This window comes from Podarcis liolepis (genome assembly GCF_965112155.1).
Source record: "Podarcis liolepis genome assembly, chromosome: 15".
Taxonomy (NCBI): Eukaryota; Metazoa; Chordata; class Lepidosauria; order Squamata; family Lacertidae; genus Podarcis; species Podarcis liolepis.
In genome coordinates, this window is record NC_139566.1 from 21,107,023 (window position 1) to 21,120,740 (window position 13,718).

General features: G+C 49.7%; 1 protein-coding gene across 1 annotated transcript in view; it reads right to left on the reverse strand.

Moving 5' to 3' along the window:
* Window positions 1–1,084: 1,084 nt before the first annotated feature.
* The window catches only part of RNFT2 (ring finger protein, transmembrane 2), a 29,600-nt gene continuing 16,966 nt past the window's right edge, over window positions 1,085–13,718 (reverse strand). Inside the window, exons 7-10 of the mRNA XM_083478736.1 lie at window positions 5,397–5,546; window positions 4,801–4,866; window positions 3,017–3,118; window positions 1,085–1,776 (exon numbers count right to left, since the gene is read on the reverse strand). Of these exons, the coding sequence (XP_083334862.1) occupies window positions 1,642–1,776; window positions 3,017–3,118; window positions 4,801–4,866; window positions 5,397–5,546 (453 nt within the window). The 3' untranslated portion in view covers window positions 1,085–1,641. The remainder of the gene's footprint in view (window positions 1,777–3,016; window positions 3,119–4,800; window positions 4,867–5,396; window positions 5,547–13,718) is intronic.

The window sequence follows — 13,718 nt, forward strand, 5'->3', positions numbered from 1 at the left end:
AAGAGCCCTTGTTGTACCCCTGAGGCTGGTAGAATGTCTCTAGACAGAGAAGCTCCATTTTGCCATTACGACAATTGATAGGCATATTCCCTGTGAAATATCTGTCCAATACCTCTTTTAAAACAGTATTAACTGAGTGGCCATCGCTGAAGCATGGGGTCGCCAATTCCCTCGGTTAATTATGAGCCGTTGTGAACAAGTCCTTCCCTTTAGGCCACCCAAAACGTAAGAGAGGTGGAAACAAGGTGTTTGGTGCCTCCATTATGAACGCAGAGAGCTACCTTAACACTGAGCCATACCCTTGGGTCCATCTGGCTCATAACTGCCGACAGGGACTGGCAGCAGCTCTGCAGTCTCTCTCAGAAGTACCTGAGACCTTCTGCACATAAAGAAGATGCTCGGCATTCAGAAGAAATTCAAGTGATGTGCCCATCAGATCCCCCACTCGCTTCCGAACATTTATAGGAACATGAAAAGGTGTGTAATACTGTGTTGGTCCATCAACTTGGTGCTGACCTTTAAAGCCCTAATTGGCCTCGGTCCAGAATACCTGAAGGAGCATCTCCACCCCCATTGTTCTGTCCGGACACTGAGGTCCAGCGCCGAGGGCCTTCTGGCAGTTCCCTCACTGCGAGAAGCCAAGTTACAGAGAACCAGGCAGAGGGCCTTCTCGTAGTGGCACCCGCCCTGTGGAACGCCCTCCCACTAGATGTCAAAGAGAACAACAACTACCAGACTTTTAGAAGACACCTGAAGGCAGCCCGGTTTAGGGAAGCTTTTAATGTTTGATGCATTACTGTACTTTAATATTTTGTTGGAAGCCGCCCAGAGTGGCTGGGGAAGCCCAGCCAGATGGGTGGGGTATAAATAATAAATTATTATTATTATTATTATTATTATTATTATTATTATTATTATTATTATTATTAGCTGTGAGCTATGGAGTTTTTCCTTAAAAAGAAGACACTAGTCCTCATGATTCCAAATGAAGACTGTAATTAAGCAGGAGGCTGCCTTCTACCAAGTGCGGCCATTGGCCAATCTAGCTCAGTACAGCCAACACAGTGACGCTCTGGCTTTCCCACCTCTACATGAGCCCTTCTGAATGCAAAGCAGATGTTCTGCCACTAAGCGATGGCTCTTCCCCTCGAAAAAGAGAGAGTGTGTGTAAGATTCTAGTCCTCATGTATCCAAATCAAGGACGGAAGTAAACAGAAGGTTGACCCATATCCTTGGGCCCACCTAGCTCAATACTGCCTACACTGATTGGCAGCAACCCTCCAGGGTTTCAAACAGAGGGGATCTTTCCCAACCCCCTCCTGGGAGAGATGCTGGGATTGAACCAGAGACCTTCTGCATTCAAAGCAGATGCTCTCCCTCCCTTCCCTTAAGAGCCTAGCTTGCTCTGAGAGGAAGAGGCCAACGCAAATATCAAATGTATGAAAGGAGAGCGTTCTTCACAGCTCCTGGCAGGTCCTGAGAGAAGATGTGAGGCTCCAGGAAGATGGGAGGGGAGCAGGGTTACAATGACTTCAGGTAAGCATGCAGGCAAACACTCCTTTTTTCCACCACCAAAGAAGGAGAAAGAGAAAAAGAAAGAGAAATAGAAAGAAGGAGAGAGACGCCATTCTATTCATCTGTTTAATACACCTGGAAATGAGCCGAAGTGGTACCGTCTTTCCAACACCGCAAGGTCTCCACGGCCACAGAGCGGCACAGCGGGCAGGTCTTCTCCCGGTCAAACCAGAGGCAGAGACACTCTTCGCAAAAGACGTGCTTTATAGGCAAAAGGAGCAAAGGTTATTGTCATTATTATGGAACCCAGGACTTTCTGCAGAGGCGAACGGAGCTGAAAATGCAGGATGGTTGTCAGGGAACTGACATCGGAGCTAGAGGCGGAGGGAAGGCTCTCAAATGATGCTGGAGAAGGGCCCAGCAGGGAGAGAAGCAGCTCCGCAGATGGGGAAGCAAATCAGCGCAACACCAGGGATAAAGGGGGGCAGATGGGGGAATCGGAGAGAGGGCTCCAGGACCCTTCACCGGACACCAGCGGGGAGAGCACGGGTCCTCCGCTACCCACGCCCTCCCTGCGCAGAAGACTTCCGCGCAGAAGACTTCCGCGCAGGGAGAGTAGGAGGAGACTTGGTGTCAAACAACTTTTATGTTGGAAAAGGTTTAAGAAACGCCCACTGACGGATTCTGCTAGCGACTGAGGCAGCCACGAAGTGAAGGGCTGTCCAGACAGAAAGGTTTAACAAGGCAACACAGCCAGGAGTGGCGGTAACTTACGCACGAGCAACCCCATACTCATTACAATGGTGTATAATGAGCAGGAAGCAGCGTGCATTTAGCAATGGAAAGGACCGCCAGGAGGGGCGCCAGAGTATTTGAATGAGCGCCCCTCTGTGGCACTGTGTGGAAATTCATTTTTTTTAAATAAAAAAATGTTGACTAGTAACTTGCTGCTCGAGAGCCACAAAGACACGAGCGCTAGTGGGTGCTGGCAGGTGCCCGAGGCTGCTTGAGGCTGGCGCCGGGGTCAGTTCTAAGGAGGCTGAAATCTTTACCCTATCCCTAATTCTTTTTTCCTTCCATTTTTTAAAAAAATGTATTTCAAAGTGTTGATACATGCAAAAGGGGGAGGGGATAGCTTCCCAGGCATTCAAAAACTAAAGTAAATAAAAGTAATTAGGATCTAAGCTTCTCCAATGTGCCCCCCTCCCCACTGGCTGCTGCAAGACAAAAAGCCCTCTTTTCAGTATTAGGAACTAACAGCGTACTCTTCCCAGACAAATCAAGAGCATGACACTCTTACACTCAGGGTTGTGCGTTCAAGCCCCATGTTGAGCAAGATTTCATGGAAAATGCCATTGTGCGTGTCTGTGTGACACCTGCAATTTGTGTGATCACTTTCTCCCCCAGTTTGGCAAACTAAGCCCAGAAGGCGACTTAGCAAGCCGGGTAAGGACAGCGCCACTTTGCCCAGTTTGCCCTGCACCCAACCAGTCCACATTACCTGGCATAAGAGGATCAGGGGTTCCCGGAACTCGGCCTGGCAGATGGCACAGATGTCGCCAGCCTCACTGCACTGCTGGCTGGTGGCACGGACCCCGTAGGTCTGGAAAAAGGAGGGAGAAGCGCGCAGTCAAAACGACAGGATGTCGCCGTTCAGTTTCGCATTTCGATTCCGCCTTCTCCTCTGTCTTTTATAACCACAACAACCCTGCGAGGTAGGTCAGTCAGCGACACACCGGCTGGGCCACGAAGCCACCCCATGTCGGGTGTCAGGGAATCCGATCATCGCCACCCACCCCACAGTAGGCTGCCAGGAACAAATAAACAAGGAGAGTTCTTACCAAGGTCTTTAATTCAATATTCACAGAGAATATTGTCTCTGCCATTTGTCTCTGAGCCCTTTGCTCTCCTACTTTCAATGCTCGCCGGGTTCTGGGAGAAGGGGGGTCTGGGATGCTTTCTAGTGATAAGGTGTCAGCCAGGTGCTCCGGCTCTGCTTCCCCCTCCTCTTCCCCCATTATTTCCCAGTTTCTCTCCTCCTCTGCCGCTGAGCTATGACCTCCTGCAAACCACTATTGTAAATCTACAGTCATACCTCGGGTTAAAGTCACTTCAGGTTGAGCGTTTTCAGGTTGCGTTCCATGGTAACGGAACAGGTTACTTACGGGTTTCGCCACTCGCGCATGCGCAGACGCTCAAAATGACGTCACGCACCCGCGCAGAAGCGGCGAATCGCGACACACGCACGTGCAGACATGGGTTGCATTCTGCTCAGGATGCGAACGGGGCTCCGGAACGGATCCCGTTCGCATCCAGAGGCACCACTGTACTGTCTTCCTCTTCTCTGGAAGGCTCAAGTTGGGGAGGCGGTCTCCACCATTCCTCCTCTGTCCAGTCCCTGATACCCAGCGGGCTTCGTGGCTGAGGGAGATTTGAACCCCGGTCTCCCAGGTCCTAGCTTGGGACTCTTCACTGCTATACCGCACCGCCTCTCAAATGTGAGGCACAGGGGCAGTTGCCTGCATGAAAGTAGCTCCAATGCAAAACATCCCTACAACACCCTGAGGGCTGCACTCCCTTCTGGGCAACTTTCTAAGGGCCAGGGACAAAGGTGGGTGGTACAACAAATATAATTTTTTACCTTTGTGGGATGGCTTCCCCACGCACCCTCCTTGGTCCTCCCATCCAGAGAGGTAAGAGCAGGCATAGGCAAACTCGGTCCCCCCCCCAGATGTTTTGGCACTACAACTCCCATCATCCCCAGCTAACAGTACCAGTGGCCACGGATAATGGGAGTTGTAGTCGCAAAACACCTGGAGGTCCGAGTTTGCCTATGCCTGGGCAAGAGGCATGGCCAGAGTTCAAGGCCACATATCCAGCCAGGCAGAAACACTTGGCTGTCAATCAGGGCTGGTGAGGGGTGTGGCTGGGGATTGGAGGCGTGGCCTAGGGAGAGTTCTGAGGGCCAGGTAGAGAGGGCTGGTGGGCCACATTTGAGCCTGTCTGCCCGCCTTTGTCTATACATTTAAGCACTGGCTGCCATTGCTTCTTCATTGCTTGCTTTGGGTCGAATACAGCCGAGAATAATTTCCTGCAATTTCCAGGGATGTGCTAACTTAGCTGGACTCCTCAAATCTTTCCTAACCGGCGCAATGCTAGCAATTCCCCGCGCTCTCTGCAGAGAAGCTCGTCCGTCACTTGCCGCTCCGATGGATGCTCTTCCTTGCCATTGTTGAAGCATCCAATTATCTTAATTATAGGAAAGCAAAGCAGCTGCCGACCTACCTGGGGGGTGCAAAGGACCTTCAGTGCTTTCCTCACACTTCCCACGCGACCGCAGATGTCAAAAGACTGGAACAAAAAGAGGTAGAAATTCACCGTAGGATGAGGGGGCGGGGGGGGGGGGAGGTGCTATTTCTGTCTTTCAAGGAAAGCGACAGCATTTTCTCTGAAGCGAGATCAAAGCTTCGCCTGTTGAATGGCAGCCTGCTGAGAGGCTGATAAAACCAACACTGGCAACTAAACCTGCACTCTAGCGCAGTGTGAATGGGCGCTGACGTCCTCGCAAAGGAACACAGAATGCTGCTTTATCCCAGATCAGGCTACTTGTCTTATCTAGACCAATGTTTCCTACTCTGGCTGGCAGCAGCTTTCCAGGGTCTCGAGCAGAAAATGGTTTTTCTCATGACTTGATGGGATTTTTAAAAAAATTAAAAAATATAATACTACATTTATATCCCACTTTTCCTGCAAGGAGCTCAAAGCGGAGCGGCTGGTTCTCCTTCCTCCTCATTTAATCCCCACCACAACCCTGTGAGGTAGGTTAGACTGTAAGTGGCCTAAAGCTTTCCCCACCCCTGACCCTCAGGCCGGCCACTTACTTTGCAGAGGCTGTACAAGATCAGGAGAATCCCCCCGAGGAAATAGCTGCTGGACGGGTCGTCCCCCATGATGTATTTATACCACAGCTGGATGGGGACCAGGGAGCGAAACAGCTGGCTCAGCTCCTCAATGACCAGGTAGAACTTGCCCTGTAGGAGAGAGGGAAACTCAGGTAAGGCTACTTCCAGGCTATCACCTGGAACCATAGAACTAGCAAATCCAGGTTGCTCAGTTAATTTATTCCTTTATTACACCCAACTGTTCACCTACACCCCTCTGCAGCAACCTGGACTGAACTATAAACAGGTTTGCCGCTTCATCTGAGGTTTCAAAGTACCAAGTTTAAAGCATATCATATTAAGGAAAGAAAGAGCTTTTGATCAGGTGTTTCCTGTATGTAGAACTTGCTAGGAGTTAATCTGAAGTTCTGATTTTGTTTATTTAAAGCAGGGTTTCCCAAACTTGTGTCTCCAGCTGTTTGGGGACTACAACTCCTATCATCCCTAGCTAGCACAACCAGTGGGAATTGTAGTTCAAAAACAGCTGGAGACACAAGTTTGGGAAACCCTGATTTAAAGTACTTGTCCCCTGCTCTTCAGCCCCAAAGGCTCCCCCGGTGGCTTAAGTATGATCTGTTACCAGACAGTCCCTGCCCCTGCAGTCTTACAATCTAAAAGAAAAACATGACACACAAGGAAAGAGGAACAAGGAGGGAAGAAGAAAACACCAATCAAAACTCAGGCACCCATTTCTAAAACTGTTGTTCCTGTATTAACCAGCTAGCACATTTCGGGGGGGGGGGGGAGGCACTGGATGGAACCTGTCTTTCGGCAAAGTTAACAAAATACGCCTTCTGCTTCTCAGTTCCCCTCACCTCCCGGGCTGCTAATTTTGTTTTCAGTGCCAGACCCTCTAGTACAATACGACATACAATTACAGTGGTGCCCCGCAAGACGAACGCCTTGCGAGACGAAAAACTCGCAAGACGAAAGGTTTTTTCGTTTTCGAGTTGCTTTGCAAGACAAATTTCCCTATGGGCTTGCTTCGCAAAACGAAGCTTGCCCCCGCACCCCGGACCTCTTTTGAAGCAAGGGGCGGCGGGGAGAAGATCGCTTCTCCCCGTTGCCAGCCCCGCAATCTCCGGGGACAGAGGGGAAGGCGCGCGCGCGCCTTCCCCTCTGTCCCCGGACCCCTTTTGAACCAAGGGGCGGCAACCGGACGATCTCCATAGGAACGCATTGATTGATTTTCAATGCATTCCTATGGGAAACCGTGCTTCGCAAGACGAAAAACTCGCAAGAAGAAAAAACTTGCGGAACGAATTACTGTATCAGTAATTCCATGGCTATGGTTTTCTATTTTCTTTTGATCGGGATTGTTTCCTACATTCGTATGAAGTTTCTTTCTGAGCATCGGTCCCTGAGTGTTGCAATAAAGAGAGTGAACGGCTGTCTGCTTTGCTCAGCTCCCAAGCATAGCTGTCAACTTTTCCCTTTTCTTGCGAGGAATCCTATTCGGAATAAGGGAATTTCCCTTTAAAAAGGGGAAACGTTGACAGCTATGCTCCCAGGCCCCCTCACCCACTCACAGGAGCTCAGCAGCCTGGCAGGCAGGACTCGGGCCCTTTTGAAAACCCAGAACCAGGATCTTTTCCCGTGCATCTGTCCCGACGCGCTCGGCTTTAACAGAGCAAACCGCTGCGGGACCTGCAAAGCAATTTAGATCAGTGTTTACCTCCTGGCTGGCTGCCCTCCTGGGAAGAGGAAGGCGGCTCAAAAATACAGTCGTCATATCTTCCAGTCCCAGGGGGTGCTGTGCCTCTCGCCTTTGTCCCAGCCTTCTCCTATCTCTACGGCCCTCCAGATGTTTGTGGAGAGGGTGCCCAGTCTGCTCAAGTTGTGGGGAGGGCTCAAATCAACTAAAATGTCCAGGGCAGCTGTTTACCAGCTCCATCTGGTACGCAGACTGAGACCCTACCTGCCTGCGGACTGTCTCGCCAGAGTGGTGCATGCTCTAGTTATCTCTCGCTTGGACTACTGCAATGCGCTCTACGTGGGGCTACCTTTGAAGGTGACCCGGAAACTACAACTAATCCAGAATGCGGCAGCTAGACTGGTGACTGGGAGCACCCGCCGAGACCACGTAACACCAGTCTTGAAAGATCTACATTGGCTCCTTGTACGTTTCCAAGCACAATTCAAAATGTTGGTGCTGACCTTTAAAGCCCTAAATAGCCTCGGCCCAGTATACCTGAAGGAGCGTCTTCACCCTCATCGTTCTGCCCGGACACTGAGGTCCAGTGCCAAGGGCCTTCTGGCGGTTCCCTCACTGTGAGAAGCCAAGTTAAAGGGAACCAGGCAGAGGGCCTTCTCGGTGGTGGCGCCCACCCTGTGGAACCCCCTCCCAGCAGATGTCAAAGAGAAGAACTACTACCAAACTTTTAGAAGACATCTGAAGGCAGCCCTGTTTAGGGAAGCTTTTAATGTTTAACAGACCACTGTATTTTAATACTTTGTTGGAAGCCACCCAGAGTGGCTGGGGAAACCCAGCCAGATGGGCGGGGTATAAATAATAAATTTTTTATTATTATTATTATTATTATTATTATTATTATTATTATTATTATTATTATTATTATTATTTCCCACCGGGCAGCTGTCAAAAGCTCAGGAGGAAGAGGCCTTATACTGAGTCAGGCTACCTGCATCTCAGCGACACTGCCTGGCTGCGGTTCTCTCTCCCGGACCTACTTGGGGGATGTCAGGAATCGAACCCGGGACCTTCTATGTGCAAAGCAGATGCTCTAACCTTTGAGCTACAACCCTTCTCTTAAGAACATCAGAATGTGCCTTATCAGGTCACTGGTCCATCTAGTTCAGTCTTCTCCATACTGGCTGCTAGCTAAATTTCCGGGGGTTTCCAGGCAGATCCTGGGACCTTCTGTGGGCAAAACAGGTGATGGATATTATTCAGAACAATGAGGACTAGAACATTTATTGGGGGGGGGCACATCTGAGCACTAGAGCATCCACTTTGCATGGGGAAAGTCCCAGGTTCAACCCCCAAGACAGGGCTGGAAAAAGATCCTGTCTGAAATCCTGCGGAGCTGCTGCCAGTCAGAGTTGACCAGAGAGCTCCCTGTGTCATCACTGTAGACTTTATTGCAGTAGCCAAAGACCATGGCATCATCCGAAAACACTGACAATCACTACATAGACAATAAGGTAAAGGTAAAGGGGCCTCTGACCATTAGGTCCAGTCGTGACCAACTCTGGGGTTGCGGCGCTCATCTCGCATTATTGGCTGAGGGAGCCGGCGTACAGCTTCCGGGTCATGTGGCCAGCATGACTAAGCCGCTTCCGGCGAACCAGAGCAGCGCACGGAAATGCCATTTACCTTCCCGCCAGAGCGGTACCTATTTATCTACTTGCACTTTGATGTGCTTTCAAACTACTAGGTTGGCAGGAGCAGGGACCGAGCAATGGGAGCTCACCCCGTCGTGGGGATTCGAACCGCCGACCTTCTGATCGGCAAGTCCTAGGCTCTGTGGTTTAACCCACAGCGCCACCCGCGTTCTATATAGACCATCAAATCTGCTAAAATTACATTAGGATAAGAGGCAATTCTCATACAGAATACACAAACTAAATCTCCTAAGTCCCCCTGTGCCTCCCAGAACAGGGGGCTTCACACACACACACACACACACGCACGCACACACCAGCAGAGGAGAAGCTTGAATTTATATACTGGGGGAGTTATTCACACTGCTCCTTTTGTAGACTTGAGAAACATTTAAAAGAAAAGAGGTAACTCTTGTTTACACGGCCGATTTCCATCCATTCTCCAATACTGGCTCCTTGCTGCCAGCAAAAACCAAGGGGATTAAGCCCATTAGGGTCCTGGAGGAGAACAGCAGGCTCAGCCCCCTCCCTCCCTCCCCCCCCGGGGGTCCCCCAGGATGAGATCACCCGGCAAAGCTGTCCTCCTCGCTCTCTCTCTCTCTCGCTGAGCAAATCGAAGGGCTTTGGAAAGCTTCGGCATTTCGGATGATCTCATATCCCCCGGGAAAGCGAGTGAGGTCACGCCAGCCGCTTACTCAAGGACCCGGCCGCCCCCCGCCTCCGCCTCCCGAGGGGCCCATCGCGCGGAGCAAATCTGTAATGGCAACAGCCTGAGATCCCAAGCGCAGGCCATTTAGTAGATTAGAAGGGAGGCTCTGGAGCAAAGCGTGCGGCTCCTCGCAGGGGGTAGCCGCTTGCTAATGAGGAAGCTGTCAGTGGCGTTTGGCAAGGCAGACGGCCTGCACAAAGTCCTCTCGGCTCCCTTCCCCTCTGTTGTAGGTGCAAAGTGAGGAAGGACTCGCAGGTCTTTTGGGGTTACTTTTGCCTTTAAGCCTAGTCCGGCCAGCTCACCAGGTAATGGCATACCCTCCAACATTCCGATGAAAATAGGGATGTAGAGGGACGCGGGTGGCGCTGCGGGTTAAACCGCAGAGCCTAGGACTTGCCGATCAGAAGGTCGGTGGTTCGAATCCCTGTGACAGGGTGAGCTCCCGTTGCTCTGTTCCTGCTCCAGCCAACCTAGCAGTTCGAAAGCATGTCAAAGTGCAAGTAGATAAATAGGTACCGCTCCGGCAGGAAGGTAAACGGCGTTTCCGTGCGCTGCTCTGGTTTGGAAGAAGCGGCTTAGTCATGCTGGCCACATGACCCGGAAGCTGTACGCCAGCTCCCTCGGCCAATAAAGCAAGATGAGCGCCGCAATCCCAGAGTCGGTCACGACTGGACCTAATGGTCAGGGGTTCCCTTTACCTTTATTCTATATTAATAAGAGTTTTATACCCTGCCCATCTGACTCAGTTGCCCCAGCCATTCTGGGAGGCTTCCAACATATATAAAAACATAATAAAACATTAAAAAAAAACACTCCTTAAACAGGGCTGCCTTCAAATGTCTTCTAAAGGTTGTCTAGTTACTTACCTCCTTGGCTCGGGGGTTACATAACTCCATACCCTCCAATATTTATCTAATGAAAATAGGAATGTCCTAGGACCTAAGGAAGGTAAAAGGTAAATCTTCTGCCCGAACAGGTTTTTCAGGTGAGAAAATATTCCATCCTTTATTACTGGAACATATTTATAGGATCACACACACACACCCCGGGATTGGGAGACGATGGACCTGTATCGGTTGAGAAGTACGCACAATCCCGCTGATCAATTCACATTTTCTACCAGTGTTTGCAAACAATCATACAGGTCAGGCATTTTTCCAAATCAGAGTGGCACCATCAAGGCAGGACTCTGGAGGCAGCTGTCGGGGGTGGGCGCTCAGCAGAATGAGCAGTAGAGTCTCAAAATCTAAGGTGACTGCCTTTCCTTCACAAGCTACTGTCTGAAGAGAGGGCCCCACTAACATAATTAGGTCTAGAGGTGTGGGACTCCAAACTGGGGTATGAATGTGGCCCCTCAGTACACTCTACCTGGCCCTCAGGGCTTTCCCTAGGCCACACTCCTTCTCATCAGCCCTGCTTCACACTCTCCCTGAGTCTTTGAGCTCTTCCCAGGCCCTCTGCTTATCCAGATGGATCGAGAGGGGTGCGCAAGCGTGTGTGGAACTGCTGCCCAAAGGTCAAAACTCACAAACGGTGCTCCGCCCACTCTGGCCTCTGGCTCCGCCTACCACTGGGATGGGGGTGCCCCAAAGGAACTGCAGTTCGCTCCCAGTGGAGAGAGTCTTAGAAAGCACAACCAGTGAAGCACAATGGATGTAACACCATCATCATCATCATCATCATTTCAATTTATATACTACTCTTTATCAGAAGATCCCAGGGTGGTATACAACATTAAGAAACACATTAGACATATTTCAAAAAGGTTGCCATATTTCAAAAAGTGAAAATCCAGACACTAAGGGGGTTTTCTGGGGTGGGGGCAAAGTTGTTGAGCTTTTTCTTTTCTTTTTTTAAGGGTAGGAGCAAAATCTCCCCCCAAAATGAAGCTTTTCAGCTATTTTTAAGGAAATGCACCAAAAAAACCCAACACTTCCGACATGAGTTGTCACATGCCCAGGTTTCCCTAGACATTTTTTGCCGATTTTCTTATATTCCGCCCGGATGCTATTTCCGATGGATGAATCCCAGATATGCCCAGGAAATCTCAGACATATGGCAGCTGTACATTACAGAACATCAATGATAAAAACATAACAAAAAGCATACTGACAGCCTAATAATAAAATATCAGAATAACAGTCCTCTTCCCCACACTATGACAAACCATCGATTATTTAATAGCGATAGGTGGCGGTAAAGAGGAATTGTTTTTGCCTGGTGCCTAAAGTCATGTAATGATGGTGCCAGGTGAGCCTCTCCAGGGAGAGCATTCCATAATCAGGGAGCCACCACAAAAAAGGCCTGTTCCCTTGTTGCCATACTCCGAAGCTCTCTGGGATGGGGAAAGAGAGAAGGGCCTCTGATGACAAGCACGGGGTCCGGGTCGGCGCGTATGGGAAAGGCGATCCTTAAGGTACTGAAGGTCACAGTCTCCGCTGAGTGGTGGCATGCAAAGGAACTTTGTGTGAGAACAACCGTTCCCTCCCTCCCTACCTGGCGCACCTTTCAGAAACCGCCGTTATCCCTAACCTGAAAAGCCCAACGGATACCAGAGACACAGCGCTGGAGCGCTTTGAAACAGCTGCGGCCCTCTCTTCTCTCAAGAGAGCCTTGGCTACACCTCTCCCGAACGCCCTCCATTAAAAACAACACAACAAGCAGATACCATTTGGGTTCAATAGAAAACGAATTAAAGTAAATTAAAACGGCCAGAGCCATGTGGCTCCTCGAGGCACCTATTGTTGTCCGGGCGGCAAATGGCAGGTTCTCATTTACACCGCTAAGGAGCGACAGCTTGAGGGGTGTGGGTGATTATTATTTTTTAAGGTAAGCAACAGAAATACTCGTAATGGAAATTTGGGAAATGCCAGACGCCTCCTCTTCCTCCTGGTGCATGCCAGTCTCTGAATGTGAAGGGGGGGAAACAGATAGAGAAAAAGTTTTCCTCCCTCTCTCCTAACGCTAGAACTGCTGGCTGTCCAACGAAGCTGAATTTTGGGAGATCTGGGACAGGTAAAATGGAAGCACTTCTTTGTGCAGCAGTACAGAGTTAAACTAAAGAACTTGGCAGTGATGGCCACCAATTTGGAGGTGTGTTTTTTTTTTAAAGATTAGGCAAATTTTGGAGGTGCATGAGGTCATGGCTACCAGCAGTGGCAAACCTACATTTTTGGGACCCTGAAGCCTGAACAGTTAAGGCTTCACAACCAGCAAGGAGGCCTCATCTTCTTTAATGGGGTAGTTCCACAACAGATCACCACATACATACATACAATCAGATTTTTACTAAAGATGCTGTACTGGATTATCTCACATGTCAAAGTCACTGGCACAAATAAAAAATTCCTATGCCTTTTTCAACCATGGGCCGGTCCACCATCACTCAGACCATGTGGGGGGGCAGACTATCTTTTGAAAAAAAATATGAACGAATTCCTATGCCTCACAAATAACCAAAAGATGTGTTTTAAATAAAAGGACACATTCTACTCATGTAAAAACATGCTGATTCCCAGACCATCCGCAGGCCGGATTGAGAAGGCGATTGGGCTAGATCCAGCCCCTGGGCCTTAGGTTGCCTATCCCTGCCTTATAGTTTTTTAGTTATGGGGAGGGGGCAGGGTGTGTGTGAAAATTAGGGGAAATTGGAAATGTTATATACATGCATTACGCACTTTTTCAAGCAAAATTTCAAGCAACGTGGTCTAAAGTTGCTTCTGGGGCCTCTTGAGGATGAAGGGCCCTCAAGATTAAGCGTCATTAGTTTAATAGTACAGTGGTGCCCCGCAAGACGAATGCCTCGCAAGACAGAAAACTCGCTAGAGTTTTCCGTTTTGGAGGTGCTTCGCAAAACGAATTTCCTATGGGCTTGCTTCGCAAGACGACAATGTCTTGCGAGTTCCTGCTGGTTTCCCCCCCCCCTTTTTCTAAGCCGCTTATCAGCTGATCTGATCAGCAGATAAGCCGCTAAAAGCCGCTAAAAGCCGCTAATAGCGCTAATAGCCCTAATCCGCTAATCCTTCAATGGGCTTGCTTCACAAGATGAAAAAACCGCTAGACGAAGAGAATCACAGAACGGATTCTTTTCGTCTTGCGAGGCACCACTGTAGATGTGCCCCTGGCTACTAGTTACAATGGCTATGTTCTGCCTCCATTGTTGAAGGCAGCAACGCTTCTGAATACCAGGTGCTGGAAAACACAAGAGG